Source organism: Thalassophryne amazonica, chromosome 13 (assembly GCF_902500255.1).
Source record: "Thalassophryne amazonica chromosome 13, fThaAma1.1, whole genome shotgun sequence".
In the NCBI taxonomy this organism is placed as follows: Eukaryota; Metazoa; Chordata; class Actinopteri; order Batrachoidiformes; family Batrachoididae; genus Thalassophryne; species Thalassophryne amazonica.
In genome coordinates, this window is record NC_047115.1 from 79,226,056 (window position 1) to 79,253,556 (window position 27,501).

General features: G+C 41.0%; 1 protein-coding gene across 1 annotated transcript in view; it reads right to left on the reverse strand.

The window, feature by feature from the left end:
- Positions 1–27,501, reverse strand: part of LOC117522767 (adhesion G protein-coupled receptor A3) — a 1,389,271-nt gene that overhangs the window by 3,083 nt on the left and 1,358,687 nt on the right. Inside the window, exon 18 of the mRNA XM_034184162.1 lies at positions 9,736–9,831. Within this exon, the coding sequence (XP_034040053.1) occupies positions 9,736–9,831 (96 nt within the window). The remainder of the gene's footprint in view (positions 1–9,735; positions 9,832–27,501) is intronic.

Genomic DNA, 27,501 nt, shown 5'->3' on the forward strand with positions numbered 1-27,501 from the left:
GTAATTTACTGAGGTTTGAAGAATCTCCTTTGTTCATGAATATTTCACTCTTTAATCACAGAAAATTAAACAACCTAAACAACAGGGAAAAGAGAGCAATGAAGTTTGCTGTTCCAAGAATATGGCATGAACACACTGACCACTCAACCAACTGCTACTTCTGCATGGTGGACCCTTCCAAACGGCAAAGTGGGAAGAATGCACCTGCTATTCCTTATCCTGACATTCCATCTTGCTTGCCTCTACTGGTGGTCTTGCTTGCCTCTACTGGTGGTTGGCTCTCACTGCGGTATTGTATCACTTCCTGTTCCGGAGCACAGCGGTGTTTTGCTGTATCTGTTAGCTGTTTAATCTGTGCAGTTAGATTGATCTAGATAACGATTTGTTTCACAGTGTAATCTTCACGTGCCTTAACTAAAGCACTCCCTCTGCTGAATCACCTCTAAATTATTTACACATTATTCACTTCGTGTGTTTTTAGGAATCCGCTAGCTTAGCGCAGCTACTAGCTCTTAGCCGGTTTAGCATGGCGGCTTCTCCTGTCTCTCCTGCACTTTTCTGCTCTGGGTGTGAAATGTTTAGTTATTCCTCGGCCTCCTTTAGCAGTAATGATCCTGAGCAGCCGAGAAAGCCGGGAAATCTGTTGTGTGGGCCGCCAGAAGAGGCTGTACTGCTGGCCCACCACCAAAGGGCGCCCTGCCTGAAGTGCGGGCTTCAGGCACGAGAGGGTGCTGCCGCCACGGACACAGCCGGGAGTGACAGCTGTCACTCATTAATTCCTGACAGCTGTCACACATTCTTCATCATCGCACTCCATAAAGACCAGACGTCATCTCCACCTCATCGCCGAGATATCATACTTCATTGGAGGTAATACTCTCAGCCTTTTTGTGAGATTTATAAATCTGTTATTGTGAGTGATTGCAGGAGAACCGGTCGTTTTTGCGGAGGCTGTGCAAGACGGCGCTCCTTTTCATCTGAGACCGCTGCAATGTGTTGAGTGAGAGGTGGAGGTGGCATTCCCACCGCTGTTGTTACTGGGTGTACACACACCCACACTTGACTGTCTTTGTTCTTCACCAGCAGTACCAGATCCGACAGTCGGGGACGGTGATCACCTGGGAATTCGGGACTTGGCGGCTCCAGTATTCACCAGGTTCTGTGGGGGTGGAAATCGTGTGGTTCCGGCTCTTCTCAGGACAGACGTCTTCTATCCTCGAGCCTGCCCACATGTCACCTTTGTAATTTGACTGTAATTATATTCTGAGATTGTCTGTATGTTCGTTGTGCACGTTTCACAACATTAAATTGTTACCTTTTGGCTCATCTATTGACCGTTCATTTGCGCCCCCTGTTGTGGGTCTGTGTCACTACACTTTCACAACAAAATCAAAAATTCTTGAAAGGGTAGTTGTAAAACAGCTAACTGATTATCTGCAGAGGAATGGTCTATTTGAAGAGTTTCAGTCAGGTTTTAGAATTCATCATAGTACAGAAACAGCATTAGTGAAGGTTACAAATGATCTTCTTATGGCCTCAGACAGTGGACTCATTTCTGTGCTTGTTCTGTTAGACCTCAGTGCTGCTTTTGATACTGTTGACAATAAAATTTTATTACAGAGATTAGAGCATGCCATAGGTATTAAAGGCGCTGCGCTGCGGTGGTTTGAATCATATTTATCTAATAGATTACAATTTGTTCATGTAAATGGGGAATCTTCTTCACAGACTAAGGTTAATTATGGAGTTCCACAAGGTTCTGTGCTAGGACCAATTTTGTTCACTTTATACATGTTTCCCTTAGGCAGTATTATTAGACAGCATTGCTTAAATTTTCATTGTTATGCAGATGATACCCAGCTTTATCTATCCATGAAGCCAGAGGACACACACCAATTAGCTAAACTGCAGGATTGTCTTACAGACATAAAGACATGGATGACCTCTAATTTCCTGCTTTTAAACTCAGATAAAACTGAAGTTATTGTACTTGGCCCCACAAATCTTAGAAACATGGTGTCTAACCATATCCTTCCTCTGGATGGCATTACCCTGACCTCTAGTAATACTGTGAGAATTCTTGGAGTCATTGTTGATCAGGATATGTCATTCAATGCGCATATTAAACAAATATGTAGGACTGCTTTTTTTGCATTTGCGCAATATCTCTAAAATTAGAAAGGTCTTGTCTCAGAGTGATGCTGAAAAACTAATTCATGCATTTATTTCCTCTAGGCTGGACTATTGTAATTCATTATTATCAGGTTGTCCTAAAAGTTCCCTGAAAACCCTTCAGTTAATTCAAAATGCTGCAGCTAGAGTGCTGGCAGGGACTAGAAGGAGAGAGCATATCTCACCCATATTGGCCTCTCTTCATTGGCTTCCTGTTAATTCTAGAATAGAATTTAAAATTCTTCTTCTTACTTATAAGGTTTTGAATAATCAGGTCCCATCTTATCTTAGGGACCTCATAGTACCATATCACCCCAATAGAGCGCTTCGCTCTCAGACTGCAGGCTTACTTGTAGTTCCTAGGGTTTGTAAGAGTAGAATGGGAGGCAGAGCCTTCAGCTTTCAGGCTCCTCTCCTGTGGAACCAGCTCCCAATTCGGATCAGGGAGACAGACACCCTCTCTACTTTTAAGATTAGGCTTAAAACTTTCCTTTTTGTTAAAGGTAATAGTTAGGGCTGGATCAGGTGACCCTGAACCATCCCTTAGATATGCTGCTATAGACTTAGACTGCTGGGGGGTTCCCATGATGCACTGAGTGTTTTTTTCTCTTTTTGCTCTGTATACACCACTCTGCATTGAATCATTAGTGAATGATCTCTGCTCCCCTCCACAGCATGTCTTTTTCCTGGTTCTCTCCCTCAGCCCCAACCAGTCCCAGCAGAAGACTGCCCCTCCCTGAGCCTGGTTCTGCTGGAGGTTTCTTCCTGTTAAAAGGGAGTTTTTCCTTCCCACTGTTGCCAAGTGCTTGCTCACAGGGGGTCGTTTTGACCGTTGGGGTTTTTCCGTAATTATTGTATGGCCTTGCCTTACAATATAAAGCACCTTGGGGCAACTGTTTGTTGTGATTTGGCGCTATATAAATAAAATTGATTTGATTTGATTTCATCTTCCATTGCACCAGTGCCACATAGTGCTGAGCTTCCTGTACCCTCACCTCCAGAAAGAAAACAACCATCAGAAGAAGAAAACACTGAATCAGAGGATGGGGAGAACAGTGAAGTGGACTGTGACATTACAGATACAGTTTGTGAGAGGAATCATTACTTCCCAACTCAAGGAGATCTGAATGATGTCAGAGATCTTGGTTTGACAAAGTCAAATGCTGACTTTTGATCTCAAGGCTGAAGGAGTGGGACTTGTTGGATGAAAAGTGTGCAAGTAACAAGCCAAAGAAAACATCACCAACTTTTCTCTAGCTTCTTTGCCAAGGAAGAGAGTTTGTGCTATTGTTGTGACATTTCAGGACTGTTCAATGCAATTGGAATTGCATGTAATCCAAATGAATGGAGAGTCTTCATTGATAGCTCATCCAGAAGCCTGAATCCTCCAGAAGCCTCCAGTTTTCTCCCTCAGCCCCAACCAGTCCCAGCAGAAGACTGCCCCTCCCTGAGCCTGGTTCTGCTGGAGGTTTCTTCCTGTTAAAAGGGAGTTTTTCCTTCCCACTGTAGCCAAGTGCTTGCTCACAGGGGGTCGTTTTGACCGTTGGGGTTTTACATAATTATTGTATGGCCTTGCCTTACAATATAAAGTGCCTTGGGGCAACTGTTTGTTGTGATTTGGCGCTATATAAAAAAATTGATTGATTGATTGATGGGTTTCTGGGCAACCACAAGGCTGACAATTATGTGGAACTGGTTGAGACATTGGTGAGAAACTATGGCCAAATGGGCTGTAGGATCAAATCAAATCAATTCAAATCAATTTTATTAATATAGCGCCAAATCACAACAAACAGTTGCCCCAAGGCGCTTTATATTGTAAGGCAAAAGCCATACAATAATTACAGACAAACCCCAACCGTCAAAACGACCCCCTATGAGCAAGCACTTGGCGACAGTGGGAAGGGAAAAACTCCCTTTTAACAGGAAGAAACCTCCAGCAGAACCAGGCTCAGGAAGGGGCAGTCTTCTGCTGGGACTGGTTGGGGCTGAGGGGAGAGAGTCAGGAAAAGGACATGCTGTGGAAGAGAGCAGAGATCAATCACCAATGATTAAAAGCAGAGTGGTGCATACAGAGCAAAAAGAGGTGAATAAAAAGAAACACTGGGTGCATCATGGGAAACCCCCCAGCAGTTGAAGGTGCTATATTATTTTTTTCTTTTTGAATTTTTATGCTTAAATAGATTTTAACTGGTTATTGGTGGTCTGGGAGCAGGCACCGTCTCTACGGGGATGGGGTATTGGGGGGATGGCAGGGGGAGAGAAGCTGCAGAGAGGTGTGTAAGACTACAACTCTGCATCCTGGTCCCAACCCTGGATAGTCACAATTTGGAGGGTTTAATAAAATTGGCCAGATTTCTGGAGATGAGAGCTGCTCCATCCAAAGTGGGATGGATGCCGTCTCTCCTAATAAGACCAGGTTTTCCCCAGAAACTTTGCCAATTATCTATGAAGCTCACCTCATTTTTTGGACACCACTCAGACAGCCAGCAATTCAAGGAGAACATGCGGCTAAACATGTCACTCCCGGTCCGATTGGGGAGGGGCCAGAGAAAACTGCAGAGTCCGACGTTTTTGCAAAGTTACACACCGATTCAATATTAATTTTAGTGACCTCCGATTGGCGTAACCGGGTGTCATTACTGCCGACGTGAATTACAATCTTACCAAATTTACACTTAGCCTTAGCCAGCAATTTCAAATTTCCTTCAGTGTCGCCTGCTCTGGCCCCCGGAAGACATTTGACTATGGTTGCTGGTGTCGCTAACTTCACATTTCTCAAAACAGAATCGCCAATAACCAGAGTTTGATTCTCAGCGGGTGTGATGCCGAGTGGGGAAAAACGGTTAGAGATGTGAACGGGTTGGTGGTGTAAAGGGGGCCTCTGTTTAGAACTATGCTTCTTCCTCACAGTGACCCAGCCGGCCTGCTTTCCCGGCTGCTCGGGATCTGCTGGCGGACAGCTAATGGCGGCTAAGCTACTTTGGTCCGCACCAACTACAGGGGCCTGGCTAGCTGTAGGATTTTCCAAGGTGCCGAGTCTCCAATTCGCCCAGCCTGGCCTCCAAAGCTACGAACAAGGTACACTTATTACAAGTACCGTTACTGCTAAAGGAGGCCAAGGAGTAACTAAACATTTCACACTCAGCGCAGAAAAGTGCGGGAGAGACAGGAGAAGCCGCCATGCTAAACCAGCTAAGAGCTAATAGCTGCGCTAAGCTAGTGGATTCCTAAAAACACACAAAGTGAATAATGTGAAAATAATTTAGAGGTGATTCAGCAGAGAGGGTGCTTTAGTTAAGGCACGTGAAGATTACACTGAAATAAATCGTTATCTAGTTATCTAGATCAATCTAACTACGCAGATTAAACAGCTAACAGATACAGCAAAACACCGCTGTGCTCCGGAACAGGAAGTGATACAATACCACAGTGAGAGCCAACCACCAGTAGAGGCCAGTCACTGAAGGTCCACATTCTGGATGCTCACCTTGACAACTTCAAGGACAACATGGGGGTATACTCAGAAGAACATGGAGAGCACTTCCACCAAGACATAATGGACTTTGAAAACAGATATCAGGGATCTTATGATGAAAACATGATGGGGGACTACATTTGGGGTCTGATAAGGAAAAGTGATTTATTGCACAAATGATTTATTCGCAAATCAAGGAAAACTGTTCATTTTTAACTTTGTAAAATTGTTTTCAAATGTTTGAAAATAAACCTTGCTGCATTTATATTCCGTATTTTAGTTTTATTGTGAAAAAGTCAGAAAACTGTCAAAAATAGGTCTTTTGAGGGGATAAAATTGCTGTGCAGCCCAAAAAGCCAAAGTTTGACATGAAAATTTGGGCTTTTTCTATTGTTCTGCAATAAATGTAGTTGGAAAAAGACACTTATTTGCCAGGAACAAAAATCATGTTACACAGTAAAGTAGGCTGTGCTAATAAAATATTGAACATGTGTAAATAAAAAACATGTACCCCCTGAGTGATAAAACAAGCCTAATGCAACCTAATGCAATATTTTCATAACTGGAATTCAGTACAATCAAGCATTTGGGAGGGTCTTAATATAAACAGGAATGAGCAAATTTAACTCTCATATGTATACAGTCCAAGTTGACCCTAGAGGTATATTTTTGAAAATATTTCTCAACCATTAAGCTTATTCAGCAGACGTTTTATATAATTGTTACCTGTTGTCTTCAATTTCAGTTATTTTCATCATATTTGAGGAAATACTGTGAGCTCCATATTTTTTTCTTATAGGGTCTGTGTGGACCCCAATTTGATGGTACCTTGTCAGACTCTATAGCTAAAATTTGTGATTGAGTCTATTTTTCATTAGTCAGAGCAGTTTTTATTTGTGGTGGGCAGATCGATCCAAATATTGATACCATCACTGGTATTGATATTGATTAATACCAGTGTAATAAAATCAATATTTTATTTTCAGTTTCTCTCCTGTATGCACTGCTGCATTTATAAAAGAAGTACATTGAAGGGGAGAAATTTTGATTTATTTTTGTATTGTACTGTGTATTTTGAACATACTTTATGGCCCCTTCACACATAGTGCGAATTTGGTTGAATTGCGCATGAAGTGTGCATGAAGCAGGAATCATATGCAATACGTGTAAAATAGTAGCTGCTTCCAACACCTCGTACAGCTGATGCTACAACTATTTGTACACACCAGTGGCTGAAAGACAAAATGTGTGCTGTGAAAGCCCATCGAACCCTCTCGTGGCTGGTGTTTGCCAAATTCCAGCTGACACGCATGGACATCTAACACCGCTAGCATGGCACTTGTGTCCATTCGCACTATTAGCACAACAGTCAGCAGACAATCACTGTTTAGTTGGATGTGAAATTTGTGTAAGTGCCCCACAAATGTGACACATGTGGTGCATGTGTCTCGCACATGTGCGCGTGTCGTGCCCCCCATGCCCCTGCTCCCCCAACACATCTGGCATACCGTGTTTTGAAGGACATGAACTTACAACATTCCTCCATGAGGCACGTGTCTCTGCATGCTGTCCTCACATCAGAATATATTAAACATCTTTCACCTTTGCGAAAGATGTTTTATATATTTCCGGACACAGTGGCCAGACACAGTGCACCTCGTTCATGTTCTTGTTGATTTCAGGCATTTTTCCTCACCGATTACAGGCCAGCGATGGTATCTCAGTGGTAAAGTTTCTGGCTGGCAATCAGAGCTTTTGGAAAGTGTAGGTTTGAATCCCGTGGCTGGCATACATATATATATATATATATTTTCACAGCAGCTGCACAATGTGGTTACACATCGCGCAGCCACTCACACAGTATTCCCACGTGCACAAACCGTTGCAGCGGCATCGTGCACACCTACCTATCAGCGCAATGTTTTTGTGGTTCGCTCGTATGAGCTGTTCGGCCGTGAGTCTCCCTGAATTGTACTTATTTTACTATGTGTGAAGTGGCCCTTATATTTGAAATTCTTCTTGTTCTGTAACATTTGTTGTGGAGTGATTTTGTACATTTTGTTTAAGAAAAAAATTCAGAAAAGTAGTGCAGTGAAGGAAAAAACTAAAATTACTTAATTTTAATTTATTCCCGAATCATTTTGTGGGGCCCCGCAACAAACTGGCATCCTGTCCAGTGTGCACCCTGCCTCACGCCCTATGACTCTTGGAATAGCCTCCAGCACTCCATGACCTGATCATGGATAAGTGGTTGAAGGTGAGTGTGTGTGTGTGTGAGTGTGTGTGTGTGTGTGTGTGTGTGTGTGTGTGTGTGTGTGTGTGTGTGTGTGTGTGTGTGTGTGTGTGTGTGTGTGTGTGTGTGTGAGAGATAGATCATTTTTGTGCATTTTGTTCATTTAAGAAAAAAATCCAGACATGACAATGTATGGAGAGAAATTGTGTTGTTCTGTTCTTATGTTTCTGAACAAAAACATTTATTATGATAATGAAGCATTTTCTAATTGCCTATAAATGTTGCCCAAATGCTGCCCTGGGTGTTAAGTAATTAATAACCCAAAGGAAAAATCATAAAAAAAAACAGTTAAAGGTCATGAAAATTAATTCAGATTTATCAATTTGATGATGCATCCACCTTAATTATAAAAAAAAAAAAAAAAAAAAAAAATCAGTGTCTGCAATATTGTCCCTGTATTTACTTGGCATTGGATCGATACCAAATCTTGAAGTATCGCAAACCACTAGTTTTCATTCATGATCTGATATTTATTAGAGCAAATGGTGGGTGCAGTGGCAAGTGTTGAAATTTAGCATTAGAAATTCCTATTTGAAAATGAAGAAAAAATTCTCAGTATTCTTTCAAAATAAAATGTGGTTTATTAGTGAGATAACCAACTGCATTTTGGTCAGAATAGTTGCAAAGTGACCATATTTAGTTATATCACATATATCTTTAGTAATGGCCTAAACATGCTAACAATATTAAAAAAAAACAAGAAGTAGTGGTGGGGTCTGTACACCTGGGGTCCACAAAAGAAAATCTCCACTTTTATCCTCACCCTCCAACAGCATGTTAAAGGTTCAGCTGATGGCTCCACTCACAACAGACTCATGCTGTTGTTTCATAAAGGACTAAGAATGAATCCAATTACATTATTTGACCAGTATCCTGGATGATCACCTGTTCCTGTTTTAATTATTCTGACACGAGTACAAAGTGCATCAGTGCAACACAAACAGTGCCCCCCCCCCCCATCATGATGAGGCAAACAAAAAGGCAAACAGAAGCTGCAGATATGAATATGACCTTTTATTGCTGTGGTGGTAATATTCCAAACACACGTTTATCTGAAGCCGCACTTACACAGATGGATTTTTGCAGGTTGGATGGGAAGCAACAGCATTCCCTGGGTTTTGGATATTGCAATTACTGAATGGGAGCCACACAGGTGGCTGAACTGTTAAAAAAAAGTATTGGAAATAAATTCATTATGGATCAAGACAAATGCTTTGATTTGAAAAGTAACAAGTAGTCACACAGTGAGAAAAAAGAAATCTTGTATATCCTGGACAAGTGCTGTTCCCATAAATGATCCACTCATGTACTTTAACACTTTGCATGCACATGCATTTCCTTTCCTGTCTCTTCTGCGTCTACCATCTAAATGGCAACATGCCAGATGCTGGCACACACTTATGACCTATAGGGAATGGCTTTTGACAATCTGATTTATTTATTTTGTTCATTTCATGCTGTGGCCAAAACATGCCCAACGTGACTAAAGTCAACCACTCTGCACCTTGTACCTGACTCTGTGTTGTCACTATGTGATGTCTGTTTAGCAAAGGAGAGTTGGACATGCTCAAATACATTTGTGCTATTTTGACCATGAGCTATAGTTTAGGAAGATAGGGACCAAGTGTTTTATTATGACTCCAGTAGAAAAAGAAAATCAAAACAAACACCAACTAAGGCTTGAAAACATGTCAAGATGTGTGACTGTTGCAATAAATAAATAAATAAATAAATAAATAAAACATAGCTCAAAGTCAAACTGTATCCATGAGAGAAGAAGGTTAGGACTTACTATGGTGCTTGCTCCCCACTGCCATAGTTGTCCATATTGACGACTGCTGTGACCCCACAGATGATGAAGGGCACTCCACCACTGACTAAATAAAATCTGTAAGGTGAAATAAGGGAAAAAAAAAACACAGAGTAGAGTACAGAAATAAAAATAATCAGTTTTACAACATATGATGCCATGTCTTATGTTCAGCTTACATCCACAGGACGAAGTAAAAAATGGTACATTACAGAGCAAAAGTATTTGACACAGAAGACATCAATATGAATTAAAAACTATTATTAAACTATTAGATTTATGCACTGCGTGCAGCTCTTCACTGCCCCTGCATACCTTGGCTTTTTCCAGTGAAAACCACATGTTTTAAAACAAGTCTATTTTGCATTCGGGGAAGTACAGTTACTTTATATTCATTTGTTATTGTATCTTCTAGCTACAGTTTCTCATCATGGTCTCCAGTGTGGTGATGGATCGCACCCCTCATCCTGCTGAAACACTGTGCAAATTGTGTGATCATTGGTGCATTCTACCCTTTATTTCAGCAATTCAATTCACTTCATTTATATAGTGCCACATCACAATAAAGCTGACTAAGGCACTTCACATAGGTACGATCTAACCTTACCAACTCCCCTGTACAAGCACATAGACAATAACGGTAAAGAAAAACTCCCACTGGCATTCTTGAGAAAGAAACCTCAAGCAAACCAGGCTGACAGGGATGACCCACTGCTTGGGCCATTATAAAGTGACAAGCAGTTAACCCTCTGGGGTCCGAGGGCATTTTTTGGACAGTTCACTCGCCTGGCATAAATGTTTTATTATTGCTGTTAACAGTTCTCCCTGCATCCCACAATCAAGTTTTACATCTCTTTTTTTCAGGATAACCTGTGCTTTCATAATATATATGCGTTTGTTGTGTTTTATAAGTGTAATAAAGGTTTACAATCAAAAATATGAAAGAAAAAAGTAAAGCGGAAATTTTCCACACATTTATTCAAAACACACAGCAAACTATAATAAACAACTGTTTTGACACTTTATAAAGGTAATTTGAGCTCTTGTACAAAGACTGTACAAGTTCAAACAAAAAACACAAATGCACATTTTGAACAATATATACAAAATGGCCTATGCATTTTTTGTTTTTGTTTTTTGTCTTCATCTCAAAGCAATTTCTGTCTGCTATTACACAAAGGTTACAACACAAACTTCTACTTCTGTTGTGTTTTGGAGTGTTCTGTGCTCCTAAAGCAGCTTTCATTCACACTTTGGCCCACTTTGGCTCCTTACAATCTGAGGAGCGGCCCTCCCCCTCACTCCATTGATATGATAAACAGTGCTTTACACAGAGAAAGCAACAGAGTTATCCGGTAACACTCACATGCAAACTAATGGAGCAATGCTGATAGTTACACAGTCTTTGTTTGAGCACGTGAGATTGTCATCAGAGGCTCTCCGTCTGCTCCTGCTTTCATTGATCGCTGTGCGTAATGGCGCAGGGTGCACTGGATGTACTCATTGGAGCACCCAGGGGGCTATTCAAATGGGCCAACTAGTAACATATCACTCCTGAAAACAACCTTTGGCTTTTCACATGAGGTAAATCTGCCCTACGATTGGATTTTGGAAAACCATGTGACAGTGAACCAATTCCTTTTGGACACTTACATTGCACACGTCATCACACAGCTTCTATGAGGAGTACAAAGATGGCTCATGGCTGGCTCAAACGTCCGCGGAGTTAACTTTTCAGCAAAAAAAAAAGTAAAGCTTGGTCTTAGCCATTGTATACGACGGCGTTGGCCCCAGAGGGTTAAGTTGCATGATAGTGCAAAGTCCAATTTACAGCCAAGCTGACAGAGTCCAATAACTTGTCCCACATTCCAGTCACTGGCAGCAACACTTCCAGCTGTCATTGTGGAATGCGATGGTTTGGATCGGCCATCCACCGTGTACAAAGTTATTTGGCAACAAGAACAAATCTAAGTGCTTTCATGAAGTAAAACAAAAATATCCTGACATAAAATGTATGGTGGAGACAGTTATTGTCACCCTTTGATGAATTTACAGTAAATCATCACTTTAACAGCCACTTTTCTTTAGATAGGTCAGGGGGTGGATACATCAACATTTCCAGTTCACTGAGTATGTCTTGAACATCATTTCCATCAGTGTTTAAGAAATACAAATACTATGGCACTGTACCGCATAGCCGTTTTGAGAAAGCAGTTCTCGAAAACCGAGAGATCGTGTAGGGCCCAGGTTTGAATTTTACAGTAATATCCTGACCCTGCCTTCAGATTAGTCTGCTTCTTAAATTAATTAAGTATATTGGTACCACTATTAGAAAATGGAAATAAATATTGGTCACATCTGGTCAACCCCTGACACAGAGAACACCACCAGTATCAGCGTTGGTATATGGTGGTATATGGTGGTTGGTAATCGTGCATCCCGATCTGTCACAGGAGAGTAAACTCATGTCCCAAGATCAAGTTGGACCCATTCCACCACCATTTTAGCAACTGCTCTAACTGCACCCATGACAAAAGCTTGCAGAATCCCATTTTTACACAACTTGAAATTCACCTTCTGGGAAGTTGCATTTTTAATGTCATAATAATACTGTACAGTGTACCAGCGGTCTGTGGCTGCTGGTGGTCATAAAACACATTACGGTAGCAACTTCAGATGCTGGGCGTACACCCCTTTGTGGGCAAACGCAAGACAAACTCTACAACAGAATGGAAAAGCAAATGGTTCTTTTCTACTGCAAATTAGTGATAGCTAAGTTGAAACACTCTTTGAAACAGGTGTTTTGAACATTGTTCAGCATGAAAGAAAGATATGGTGCCAGCTGGTGAGCACTGGCATCTGCTGGACCATTTAGGTTCATATTATGATTTTCATATTTAAAGGCTAGAGTCAGTGAAGTGTATGGACATGGACTGGCCAGGCCAGTCTCACGCTTCTTGATCATGCTGCTGTCACGAAATTACATGTTTATTTTCTATTTATTTCTTTTTGTATTTTACTATTTCTAACTCTCTCAGTCCATAATATAATCAGAAGATTCAGAGAATCTGGAGAACTTTCTACACGTAAGCGGAAAGGCCGAAAACCAACATTGAATGACTGTGACCTTTGATCCCTCAGGTGGTACACAGACATCATTGTGTAAAGGATCTTTACACGTGGGCTCAGGAACACTTCAGAAAACCATTGTCAGTTAACATAGTTTGTCGCTACATCTACAAGTGCAAGTTAAAACTCTACCATGCAAAGCGAAAGCCATACATCAACAACATCCAGAAATGCTGCCAGAAATGGACAGACACAAAGTGTAAAAGTGTGCTATGGTCTGATGAGTCCACATTTCAAATTGTTTTTGGAAATCATGTTCATCGTGTCCTCCAGACAAAAGAAGAAAAAGACCATCCAGATTGTTATCAGTGCAAAGTTGAAAAGCCAGCATCTGTGATGGTAGGGGTGTGTGTGTTAGTGCCCATGGCATGGGAAACTTACACATCTGTGATGGCACCATCAATGCTGAAAGGTACATCCAGGTTTTGGAACAACACATGCTGCCATCCACTCAACATCTTTTTCAGGGATGCCCCTGCTTATTTTAGCAAGACAATGCCAAGCCACATTCTGCACGTGTTACAATCAATCAATTCAATCAATTTTATTTATATAGCGCCAAATCACAACAAACAGTTGCCCCAAGGCACTTTATATTGTAAGGCAAGGCCATACAATAATTACATAAAAACCCCAACGGTCAAAACGACCCCCTGTGAGGAAGCACTTGGCGACAGTGGGAAGGAAAAACTCCCTTTTAACAGGAAGAAACCTCCAGAAAAACCAGGCTCAGGGAGGGGCAGTCTTCTGCTGGGACTGGTTGGGGCTGAGGGAGAGAACCAGGAAAAAGACATGCTGTGGAGGGGAGCAGAGATCAATCACTAATGATTAAATGCAGAGTGGTGCATACAGAACAAAAAGAGAAAGAAACACTCAGTGCATCATGGGAACCCCCCAGCAGTCTAAGTCTATAGCAGCATAACTAAGGGATGGTTCAGGGTCACCTGATCCAGCCCTAACTATAAGCTTTAGCAAAAAGGAAAGTTTTAAGCCTAATCTTAAAAGTAGAGAGGGTGTCTGTCTCCCTGATCTGAATTGGGAGCTGGTTCCACAGGAGAGGAGCCTGAAAGCTGACAACAGCGTGGCTTCATAGTAAAAGAGTGCGGGTACTAGACTGGCCTGCCTGCAGTCCAGACCTGTCGCCCATTGAAAATGTGTGGCGCATTATGAAGTGCAAAATATGACAACAGAGAGCCCCGGACTGTTAAACAACTGTGCATCAAGAAAGAATGGGAAAGAATTACACGTACAAAGCTTCAACAGTTAGTGTCCTCAGTTCCCAAACACTTACTGAGTGTTGTTAGATGTAACACAGTGGTAAACATACCACTGTCGCAGCTTTTTTGAAACATGTTGCAGGCATCCATTTCAAAATGAGAAAATATTTGCACAAAAACAATAAAGTTTATCAGTTTGAACATTAAATATCTTGTGTTTGTGGTGTATTCAATTGAATATAGGTTGAAGAGGATTTGCAAATCATTGTATTCTGTTTTTATTAACATTTATTATTAACATTATTATTAACATTTTGAAAAATAGAGGGTTCTCTTACAATCATGGCCATCTTATATTTGGGCCAATGATGTACTTGTGATTTCTAACCCTAACACTGTATTCACATGTTGGCATACAGTAAGAGAGAACCAGTGCATTGCAACACAGAAAAAATGTTTTTTATGAAGTCGGTTCTTTTCTGCCTCCTTCATAAGCGACATGGGGATCTCAGAAGATGGTCAGTTCGAGCTGATAACGATGGGACATTGCAGTGGATGATGATTCTAGCAGCTGACAGAGGAAACAAATTGAATGTGCCACATGATTTGTCAAAGATCAACTGATTTTGCTTGACTAAGCGAAGGAGTTGTATGCAGCAGTGCTGTGAGACTCACCATTTTCTGTTTGTTTTCATAGCTTAGCAATACAATGCAGAAAAAAAGGGCCAATCCCAAGCAGCTATTCCTCTGCACTGCCCTTGTCCTTACACTGTCTCTGCACTGTCACCCACTTCCCTATACATCCATATGCTATTTCCTCTCCTTTCTTGTTCAATATCAACCTTTGTCACCATCCTAACCTTTCCACAACTCCATCTTCCTCCGTCTTCATCTACAGTTTCCTCTTCCCATCCTTTTTCCCCTCTGTCTCACTCTCTCCCAATCTTTTCTCTGTCACACAGCACCTATCCCCAAAAATTCAATTACAATCAAGATGTTTGTCTGGGCTGATCAGTGAGGGGAGCTGGATGGCTGAGGGGTATGCAGTGGTGGTGGAGGGGAAAGAGCAGCACGAGCCTGTCACTGTTCCCAAGGGCCCCGAATCCAATAGAAAGCCATTTACACACCCGTCAGCAAGATGAGCATAAATGAGAACAACTGCTGAATGTAAAAGCACCCTGCAATTTGTTACCCTCAATCTCCTTCATCCAGTGTACAAACTTATGCACATGCTTTCTGCACATCACTGTGCAGCAAAATTAAGCAGTGGATGCTTAATTAAATCCACAGTACAGCATGTGTCATCACACAAAGGTTGGTTCATACTTCTACATAACTACACAGGCACATTACTGCACTATGGTTCTGTGGGTAATTGTAGGAAACAAGAAATGAGCAAAATAGCCAATGTCCACACATTTCTGATATTTTAACAATGTTGTACAGAAACACATTGATTGAAATGTACCAATATGGCAACATATTTCTGTTATAATAGCAGTTTCAGTGAATTTTGTTGAGAAAATCCCAAGAATCTCTCACAGGCCACAGAATATGACACCCTGTGCAGAACCGGCATCACATAAACCGGACAAAAGCATAGCTCTTACAGTGGCTTGCAAAAGTATTCAGCCCCTTGGTATTTCACACATTTTAATTTGTTTATGGCATTTCAAATACAAAAAGTAAATCAGGCTTCTCAATATAAAAATTTCTAAAATTATCTTCCTTAGACTCAAACTGAAAACAAATATCTACAACTTGATATAAATTAATTAAAAATATAAAAGCCAAGATGATGGGATGCAAAAGTAATCAGCCCCTTTGGCGTAATACCTGTAAATAATCAGTTTTATTGCCAGTTTTCTTCAGACAATTCAGGAGATGGATACACGAACATTTCCAAGTCACTGAATATGTCTTGAACTTTATTTACAACAGTTATGAAGGAATACAAACAATATAGCACTCTGTGGTAAATCTGTGTGGAGTAGACAGTTCTCAAAAACTTAGTGACTGTGCAAGAAGCAGAAGAGTGAGGAAAGCCACCAACACACCCAGACAACCCAGAAAAAAGTTTTAGGCTTCTGTGGCTGTGATTGGAGAAATTGTGCACAGTGCAAATTCTGTGTTTTGTATATCCAGTTATAAAGCTTCATGATGAAGTGGTGTAGATAAGGGTCTTCACTAAAACATCAAATCTAGGCTTGCATCTCAGATGTACCTTCTGGCAAATTGTAGGTGAACTTTCATATCTTTTTAAGAAAATCCTCCTCTTTTGCAAGCCACTGTATATGGTTTTCTGTGTAATAAACACTGTATATACTGGATTTTGTATAACGGATTTTTGCTCACATTAATTCAATTCAATTTTTTTTTTATATAGCGCCAAATCACAACAAACAGTTGCCCCAAGGCGCTTTATATTGTAAGGCAAGGCCATACAATAATGATGTAAAACCCCAACGGTCAAAACGACCCCCTGTGAGCAAGCACTTGGCTACAGTGGGAAGGAAAAACTCCCTTTTAACAGGAAGAAACCTCCAGCAGAACCAGGCTCAGGGAGGGGCAGTCTTCTGCTGGGACTGGTTGGGGCTGAGGGACAGAACCAGGAAAAAGACATGCTGTGGAGGGGAGCAGAGATCGATCACTAATGATTAAATGCAGAGTGGTGCATACAGAGCAAAAAGAGAAAGAAACAGTGCATCATGGGAACCCCCCAGCAGTCTACGTCTATAGCAGCATAACTAAGGGATGGTTCAGGGTCACCTGATCCAGCCCTAACTATAAGCTTTAGCAAAAAGGAAAGTTTTAAGCCTAATCTTAAAAGTAGAGAGGGTGTCTGTCTCCCTGATCTGAATTGGGAGCTGGTTCCACAGGAGAGGAGCCTGAAAGCTGAAGGCTCTGCCTCCCATTCTACTCTTACAAACCCTAGGAACTACAAGTAAGCCTGCAGTCTGAGAGCGAAGCGCTCTATTGGGGTGATATGGTACTACGAGGTCCCTAAGATAAGATGGGACCTGATTATTCAAAACCTTATAAGTAAGAAGAAGAATTTTAAATTCTATTCTAGAATTAACAGGAAGCCAATGAAGAGAGGCCAATATGGGTGAGATATGCTCTCTCCTTCTAGTCCCCGTCAGCACTCTAGCTGCAGCATTTTGAATTAACTGAAGGCTTTTTAGGGAACTTTTAGGACAACCTGATAATAATGAATTACAATAGTCCAGCCTAGAGGAAATAAATGCATGAATTAGTTTTTCAGCATCACTCTGAGACAAGACCTTTCTGATTTTAGAGATATTGCGTAAATGCAAAAAAGCAGTCCTACATATTTGTTTAATATGCGCTTTGAATGACATATCCTGATCAAAAATGACTCCAAGATTTCTCACAGTATTACTAGAGGTCAGGGTAATGCCATCCACAGTAAGGATCTGGTTAGACACCATGTTTCTAAGATTTGTGGGGCCAAGTACAATAACTTCAGTTTTATCTGAGTTTAAAAGCAGGAAATTAGAGGTCATCCATGTCTTTATGTCTGTAAGACAATCCTGCAGTTTAGCTAATTGGTGTGTGTCGTCTGGCTTCATGGATAGATAAAGCTGGGTATCATCTGCGTAACAATGAAAATTTAAGCAATACCAGTCTAATAATACTGCCTAAGGGAAGCATATATAAAGTGAATAAAATTGGTCCTAGCACAGAACCTTGTGGAACTCCATAATTAACTTTAGTCTGTGAAGAAGATTCCCCATTTACATGAACAAATTGTAATCTATTAGACAAATATGATTCAAACCACCGCAGCGCAGTGCCTTTAATACCTATGGCATGCTCTAATCTCTGTAATAAAATTTTATGGTCAACAGTATCAAAAGCAGCACTGAGGTCTAACAGAACAAGCACAGAGATGAGTCCACTGTCCGAGGCCATAAGAAGATCATTTGTAACCTTCACTAATGCTGTTTCTGTACTATGATGAATTCTAAAACCTGACTGAAACTCTTCAAATAGACCATTCCTCTGCAGATGATCAGTTAGCTGTTTTATAACTACCCTTTCAAGAATTTTTGAGAGAAAAGGAAGGTTGGAGATTGGCCTATAATTAGCTAAGATAGCTGGGTCAAGTGATGGCTTTTTAAGTAATGGTTTAATTACTGCCACCTTAAAAGCCTGTGGTACATAGCCAACTAACAAAGATAGATTGATCATATTTAAGATCGAAGCATTAAATAATGGTAGGGCTTCCTTGAGCAGCCTGGTAGGAATGGGGTCTAATAAACATGTTGATGGTTTGGATGAAGTAACTAATGAAAATAACTCAGACAGAACAATCGGAGAGAAAGAGTCTAACCAAATACCGGCATCACTGAAAGCAGCCAAAGATAACGATACGTCGTTGGGATGGTTATGAGTAATTTTTTCTCTAATAGTTAAAATTTTGTTAGCAAAGAAAGTCATGAACTCATTACTAGTTAAAGTTAATGGAATACTCAGCTCAATAGAGCTCTGACTCTTTGTCAGCCTGGCTACAGTGCTGAAAAGAAACCTGGGGTTGTTCTTATTTTCTTCAATTAGTGATGAGTAGAAAGATGTCCTAGCTTTACGGAGGGCTTTTTTATAGAGCAACAGACTCTTTTTCCAGGCTAAGTGAAGATCTTCTAAACTTCTAAACCAACTTACGGGTTATCTGCTTTAAGCTACGAGTTTGAGAGTTATACCATGGAGTCAGACACTTCTGATTTAAAGCTCTCTTTTTCAGAGGAGCTACAGCATCCAAAGCTGTCTTCAATGAGGATGTAAAACTATTGACGAGATACTCTATCTCCCTTACAGAGTTTAGGTAGCTACTCTGCACTGTGTTGTTATATGGCATTAGAGAACATAAAGAAGGAATCATATCCTTAAACCTAGTTACAGCGCTTTCTGAAAGACTTCTAGTGTAATGAAACTTATTCCCTACTGCTGGGTAGTCCATCAGAGTAAATGTAAATGTTATTAAAAAATGATCAGACAGAAGGGAGTTTTCAGGGAATACTGTTAAGTCTTCTATTTCCATATCATAAGTCAGAACAAGATCTAAGATATGATTAAAGTGGTGGGTGGACTCATTTACTTTTTGAGCAAAGCCAATAGAGTCTAATAATAGATTAAATGCAGTGTTGAGGCTGTCATTCTCAGCATCTGTGTGGATGTTTTGACATTAGACAAAACATCTTATCCCATCAAAACGCATTTCCATTAAAAACCCCAAGCATGTACCGATAGAGCAGTCTGTGATTGCGCAGTTGCAACAGAGGTACGAAATGAAGTTCAGCACTCACACTTGCAGATTTGAGGAAAGTGGGTACCGTATTTTCATGATTAAAAGCCTGACCATTTATTTTTTTTCAAAGAGTGCTCAGACCCAGAGCATAAATGAGGCAGGCGATTATAGAAGGCTGGTGATTATTTAAAAAATGCTGCTTGCTGTCTGCACTGTACAGGTGCTGGACATATACAGTAGTGTTCAGAATAATAGTAGTGCTATGTGACTAAAAAGATGAATCCAGGTTTTGAGTATATTTCTTATTGTTACATGGGAAACAAGGTACCAGTAGATTCAGTAGATTCCACAAATCCAACAAGACCAAGCATTCATGATATGCACACTCTTAAGGCTATGAAATTGGGCTATTAGTGAAAAAAAAAGTAGAAAAGGGGGTGTTCACAATAATAGTAGCATCTGCTGTTGACGCTACAAACTCAAAACTATTATGTTCAAACTGCTTTTTTAGCAATCCTGTGAATCACTAAACTAGTATTTAGTTGTATAACCACAGTTTTTCATGATTTCTTCACATCTGCATTAATTTTGTTGGTTTGGAACCAAGATTTTGCTCGTGTACTAGTGTGCTTGGGGTCATTGTCTTGTTGAAACACCCATTTCAAGGGCATGTCCTCTTCAGCATAAGGCAACATGACCTCTTCAAGTATTTTGATATATCCAAACTGATCCATGATACCTGGTATGCGATATATAGGCCCAACACCATAGTAGGAGAAACATGCCCATATCATGATGCTTGCACCATCATGCTTCACTGTCTTCACTGTGAACTGTGGCTTGAATTCAGAGTTTGGGGGTCATCTCACAAACTGTCTGTGGCCCTTGGACCCAAAAAGAACAATTTTACTCTCATCAGTCCACAAAATATTCCTCCATTTCTCTTTAGGCCAGTTGATGTGTTCTTTGGCAAATTGTAACCTCTTCTGCACATGTCTTTTATTTAACAGAGAGACTTTGCGGGGGATTCTTCCAAATAAATTAGCTTCACACAGGCGTCTTCTAACTGTCACAGCACTTACAGGTAACTCCAGACTGTCTTTGACCATCCTGGAGCTGATCAATGGGTGAGCCTTTGCCATACTGGTTATTCTTCTATCCATTTTGATGGTTGTTTTCCATTTTCTTCCACACGTCTCTGTTTATTTGTCCATTTTAAAGCATTGGAGATCATTGTAGATGAAGAGCCTATAATTTTTTTTGCACCTGCGTATAAGTTTTCCCCTCTCCAATCAACTTTTTAATCAAACTACGCTGTTCTTCTGAACAATGTCTTGAATGTCCCATTTTCCTCAGGCTTTCAAAGAGAAAATCATGTTCAACAGGTGCTGGCTTCATCCTTAAATAGGGGACACCTGATTCACACCTGTTTGTTCCACAAAGTTGATGAACTCACTGACTGAATGACACACTACTATTATTGTGAACACCCCCTTTTCTACTTTTTTTTACTAATAGCCCTATTTAATAGCCTTAAGAGTGTGCAATGCTTGGTCTTGTTGGATTTGTGAGAATCTACTGAATGTACTGGTACCTTGTTTCCCATGTAACAATAAGAAATATACTGAAAACCTGGATTAATCTTTTTAGTCACATAGCACTACTATTATTCTGAACACTACTGTAATTAGAATATCACAAATAAGTTGATTTATTTCAGTAATTCCATTCAAAAAGTGAAACTTGTATATTTTATTCATTCATTTCACACAGACTGAAATATTTCAAGTGTTTATTTCTTAACATTTTGATGATTATAACTGACAACTAATGAAAATCCCAAATTCAGTATTTCAGAAAATTAGAATATTATGTAAATCCAATACAAAAAAAAAAAAAAAAGGATTTCTACAAATGTTGGCCAACTGAAAAGTATGAACATGAAAATTATGAGCATGTACAGCACTCAATACGCAGTTGGGGCTCATTTTGCCTGAATTGGTACAGTGGTACAGAGGAGGATTTTCTTAAAAAGAAGACTTGAAAGTTTAGCTACAAATTGCCAGAAGGTAGTACATCTGAGATGCAATCTTAGAGTTGATCTGTTTTGGTGAAAGAATATCCTTCTCCACTCTTCTCCACTATGAAGCTAAGGGCCCTGTCCCACTGGCATTTAGGAGGATTTGCGTATGGATTGCGTACAAAATTGGCCCATATTCCCCAAACATCCGCAATATCCGTGTAACATGCCTGTATGAGTTGGCCGTCATCTGAACACGCCCGTGATCATCCGCAGAGGCACGCATGTCCACAGCCAGGATTTTTGAGTAGCCAAACATCCGCCTTACATACTCCATACATACTTAATTCATACACAATACATACTCACTCTCTGCGCTATATATCTGCCGTTAACCGCTGATATCCGCAACTGACGGGGATTTGCGGCTTGACAGCGGACTGGGACAGTGCGTAAAACAGATACATATCGTGCCTATCATGTCCACATCACAAACTAAAATAAGTTGTTGCGAATGCATACAGATTGGCCACGAATAAAGCATTTTTATTACATCTGCTTTGCAGCTGATTTGCGGACAATCTGTGAATGCATAACAAACACGTCACGTAAACCCAAAGTACTATATGTGGCAGAAAGCGACATACCTGCCAGTCAATGCCGGTCTGGCTGTGTAAATCCACAAAGACGTAGCTGCTGCAATCCAGGACTTTTATTTAACACCAACAAAAGGAAGAGTTGCTGTTTAGCCACAACTCACTCAAAAAGAAAAAACACAGTCTCACACCCCGAGCGGCTTCCCCCCTCCCGTTCCCCAAACTCATGAACAGTTAACCCTCGCATGACAACACTCTGTGATCAACTTGTCCAAGTCCAGCAAATGCTCCAGAGGCTGTATTATTGGTGTGAATAGTGATGCCGAAAGGAGCGAGTGCGCTTCTTTTATGACTGAAATGCAGATGCGCTGTGCACGCGTAACACGTACGTCATGCATTCATAATACACCCGTAATACTGCAGTGATAATCTCAATGTGTCAGATCAGTTTCCTCACTACATGCGTTATATAACCATGATTGTTCATCATATATTCGCTATATATTATTAATATATCCGTAATTCATACTGGGACATTTGTCATTTTTGGCCATTTTTGTTGCGGACAACAATGAACGCCCGTAATTTGTATACTCAATTCATGCGCAATTAATCCTCTCCCCAGTGGGACAGGGCCCTAAGAGTGGTCATGCAAAATACAAAGCTTGCATTGTGCACAATTTTTCCAGTCACAGCCACATCAGCCTATAACTTCTTCTGGGTTGTCTGGGTGTCTTGTTGGCTTTCCTCACTCTTCTCCTTCTTGTACAGTCAGTCAGTTTTTGTGAACTGTCTACTCCATGCAGTTTACCATAGAGTGCCATACTGTTTGTATTTCTTTGTAATTGATCCAAGACATTTTCAGTGGCAGCTTTTCCATCAGAAAGCCTCATCCACAACTACCACAAAAGACTCTAAGCTGTCACTGATGTTAAGAGCCCCTTCACACATACTAAGTACAAATCAGGGCGAATCACGGCGGAACAGTGTGTATGAGAGAACCACGAAAACACTGAGCCGAATGGCAGGTGTGAGCGATCCCGCTGCGATGGTTCCATGCACACAATAGTGTCATGGATGACTGTGCCTGCAACTGTCACAGTGGAAACACAATGCGAGCAGCTGGAGCATGTGTAATCACATTGTGCAGCTGCTGTGACAAAAAAGAAAAAAAACACATGCCATCCACGGGATTCGAACCTGCAATTTAAAAAAGCTCTGACTTCCAGCCAGAAACTTTACCACTGCGTTACCATCAATGTCCTGTAAAAGGTGTGGAAAAATGCCTGAAATCAACAAGGAGATCAACATATTAAAAACAACAACAACAAAAAAAAAACGAAACCACACACCATAAAAAACACTGCATTTTCTTGAGTCCTTATCAAGTGGATAATACACGTATGAACTCTCTGTTCCTCTGTAGATGACCCATGGTCACAGATATACAATCATGAAATGACATGAATGAAGCAGGGCACTCTGATTATGTCTACATCTACTGGTCCAGTGTGTCCAGTTGGCCCTGCGTTCATGTCCAGCCCAACACGTGTGTCTTGTGGACGGCACGCCGCAAGACAGACACCACATCATGTGGAACAGAGCTCATGTGGGTGACATGACATTCAGATCACCCGCTGCGTGTTATGATCTGATGGTCCATATCACCTGGGCCAGCCTGTCAATGTGCATGCCGTGTGCTCGCTCGCTGCAGCCCGTTGTAACAGTGGTATATGTTTTTATGTATGTCCCCATGAGGACAGCAAGCACATACACGTGCGTCACAGTGAACACTTGTAAGGTGAACTCCGTCCAGACACGGTACATGTTCTCCAGCTGGGCCATCCAGAACCAGCAATCTCAACAGCTGCTGCTGTCGGTGTCCACACTCCTTGTCCATCCAGCACAGACACCAATGTGTCACTCTGTGTTGTGTTATGCGAGCTGTCAGTGAGTCTCTGGTCAGCAGCTGACAGGCACCTCACTGTGCTGTGTGTGCACAGAACTGCCTGTCCACCCCCCATGTGATTATGTCTGTGCATACATATAAGCATTTTATGCAAGTGTGATCCCCCCAGCAAGCCACATGTGCCGGGGGGGCACAAACCACACGTACGCCACATGTGTTTTTGGGGGGAGAGCATGACACATGTGCGATACACATGCAGGCCATAAGTGTGTTGCTTTTTGAAAAGCCACATTCGTGGGGGCACTTAGACAAATTTCACACACAGCTCGAAAGTGATCATCTGCTGACTGTTTTTGTGTGAACAGCATGAATGGCCACATTTTCTAAGTGCTAAGTGAGCAGTGTTAGATGTTCTTGTGTGTCATCTGGAATTTGGCCGACACCTGCCTCGAGAGGGATCAAATGGGCTCTCACAGGGCACACTCTGTCTTTCAGCCACTGGTGTGCGCAAACAGTTGTAGCAACAGGTGTACCAGGCATTGGAGGCAGTAACAACACATGTACAAGGCGTTGGAGGCAGCTCCAATTTTTCACAATTTGCATGCAATTCCTCCTTCGTGCACTAGTCCACTTAAGGACATTTTAAATAAATAAATATTAAAATAAATATTTCGTGACACTGGTCATTTTCTTACAAAATGGATTTTTCGAACACTCAGTGGCAAGAATGAAACATTTTTGGGCATTGTAAAAAAAAAAAATCATTGCAAGGTATGGTATGACTGGGATCTTTAGCATAAAATGAGGAACTCTGTCACTAAACACAATCGAAAGAAATATATATATTTTTTGAGGAACAAGTTCAGAAAACAGGAACTGACAACAAAAATATATGGAATGTTTTAAATCAGTTGACAGGTAAGAAAAACAGAATCAATCTGTCCTTTCTTGAGGCTGATTGTTGGGAAAGTGTAGTGACACGGACCCACAACAGGGGGCGTAAATGAACGGACAATGGAAGGAGTCAAATTATAACACTTTACTGGTGTGAATGTCACAACCAAACACAGCAGAATCAGAATGTGCAACAGTCAATTAATAAAAGGTGTCGTGTGGGCAGGCTCGACGATAGGAGATGCCCGTCTGGAAACGAACCGGAACCACACGATTTCCACCACCACCTGAACCCGAGGAATACTGGAGCCGCCAAGTCCCGGAGTCCCCAGGTGGCCACCTTCCCGGCGTGTCGGATCTGGTACTGCTGACAGAAAGCAAAAGACAGTCAAAGGGTGGGTGTGTGAACACCCAGTAACAATGGTGGGAATGCCACCTCCACCTCTCACTCAGCGCGTTGCAGCGGTCTCAGCTGAAAAGGAGCGCCGTCTTGCACAGCCTCCTCAAAAACGACCGGTTCTCCTGCAAACACTCACAATAATAGATTTATCGATCTCACAAAAGGGGCTGAGAGTATTACCTCCAGATGAAGATGATATCTCAGCAGTTTGGTGGAGGTGTCTTCCTGCTTTTATACCAGATGTGTTGATTAGTGACAGCTGTCACGGATGATGGGTGACAGCTGTCACCACGGCTTGTTCCTGAGGCGGCAGCGCCCTCTCGTGCCTGAAGCCCGCACTTCAGGCAGGGCGCCTTCTGGTGGTGGGCCAGCAGTACCTCCTCTTCTGGCAGCCCACACAACACTGATAATAAATTCATAAGAAAGTCTGTAGATATTGCTAATTATATTAATGATTATTTTATAAGCAAACTAGACAAATTAATAGAAAATATGCCTAATCCGAGGAATGTTAATTCCTATCTATTGATAAGAAATAAAATTATGAATAATAAAAACACCATGTTTAAATTTGAAGAATTAAGTACAAATAAGGTAAAGGAATTCCTGAAATCTTGTAAAGACAAGTCCCCAGGTGTTGACGGTCCCCCCCTCCCCTGCACACCACGTGTTGAGGGGGAGCCAACACACTGGCACACCACGTGTTGGAATGAGAGTGGGGTTCCGTGACATACACGCACGCCACATGTGTTGGGGGCTCCAGTTTTTCACAAATGGCATTTGACTACTCCTTCATGCGCCATTCTGCCTCAATGCTGTTTTGTGTGAAGAGGCCCTAAAATTTAATTATTCTACCAGTGTGGGTGAAATTCTACATTTAGTATGAAACTGCCACCCAGTAGACACATTAATGTCTGCAAACAGTTGAAGAAAACTGCTATGTGACTATAGCTGCGTGCCAATAGAGCTCAATAGTGACTCACTGCCCACTTTTTTAAGGGCTCCAGTTCTGGAAGAAAGAATCCCATTAATTTTATTCGTTGACATTTCAGATAATTCTTATATAAATCATTTTAAGCTTTGAACTAAAGCAATTAGTTTTGAGATGACTCATGACCATAAAAGAAAAGATTTCATTTGGCAAAAAAAGAAAAAAGGCAAAGGTGCAAGACTGTGCACATAATAATATTTAAGCATCCCATTTGTTTTGTATATATATTGCAATTTGTGTTGTGTGAAAAGTAAAATATAACTTGTTATTGTACAGTGCTTCATTCCTGACTGGCAGTCACTGTTTGTGAGTCTGTAACAGCTCAGGTGACGTTCCAGCTGTGAGGTTAGCCCAAACACCTTTCTCCAACTAACATACCACATATTCTGCAGAGAATATTATGCAAATAATGAATGTTTATGAGTTAAATAGTATGAATATTTCATGAGGTGAAAGATGGAATGTTCCAGCTTTCACCGAATTAAATATTTGATCCATTGAAAGAATGAAAAAAAAAATCATTATTTGTTTAATATAATGGCTAAAATAGGTTCTTGTTATTTGATATTTTATTAATTTATAAACAACAGAAAAAGGACTTACATTTTGGTGATCCACTGGTACTTAGCAGTCCAACTATAAACTGGAGTTCAAAATTGTTCTCAGCCAACTTGGTAAAACAGTTAATCCTTGATGCCGTGTGCTGATTTCATGTACTTCCAAAAAAAAAAAAAAAAAAAAAAAAACTTGTTCCTCTCCAGTGAAAAATCATGTCAGAAATTTGTTCAGCTTTTCAACCTAACAGATCTTCATACCTCCAGATGGCTTACAGCATAGTGGATTTCTTTACCAGATGACCCTGAACCATCCCTTAGTTATGCTGCTATAGACGTAGACTGCTGGGGGGTTCCCATGATGCACTGTTTCTTTCTCTTTTTGCTCTGTATGCACCACTCTGCATTTAATCATTAGTGATCGATCTCTGCTCCCCTCCACAGCATGTCTTTTTCCTGGTTCTCTCCCTCAGCCCCAACCAGTCCCAGCAGAAGACTGCCCCTCCCTGAGCCTGGTTCTGCTGGAGGTTTCTTCCTGTTAAAAGGGAGTTTTTCCTTCCCACTGTAGCCAAGTGCTTGCTCACAGGGGGTCGTTTTGACCGTTGGGGTTTTACATAATTATTGTATGGCCTTGCTGTTAAAGATTTTATATATATATATTTTATCACTGTTAAACATTTGTTCCTTTGTCTTTGTTCTGATGAAATGTTATTGAGCTGTTTTGCACCTGTCTTAACGTAACCCTGAGAATGTACTTGTTATTATTACA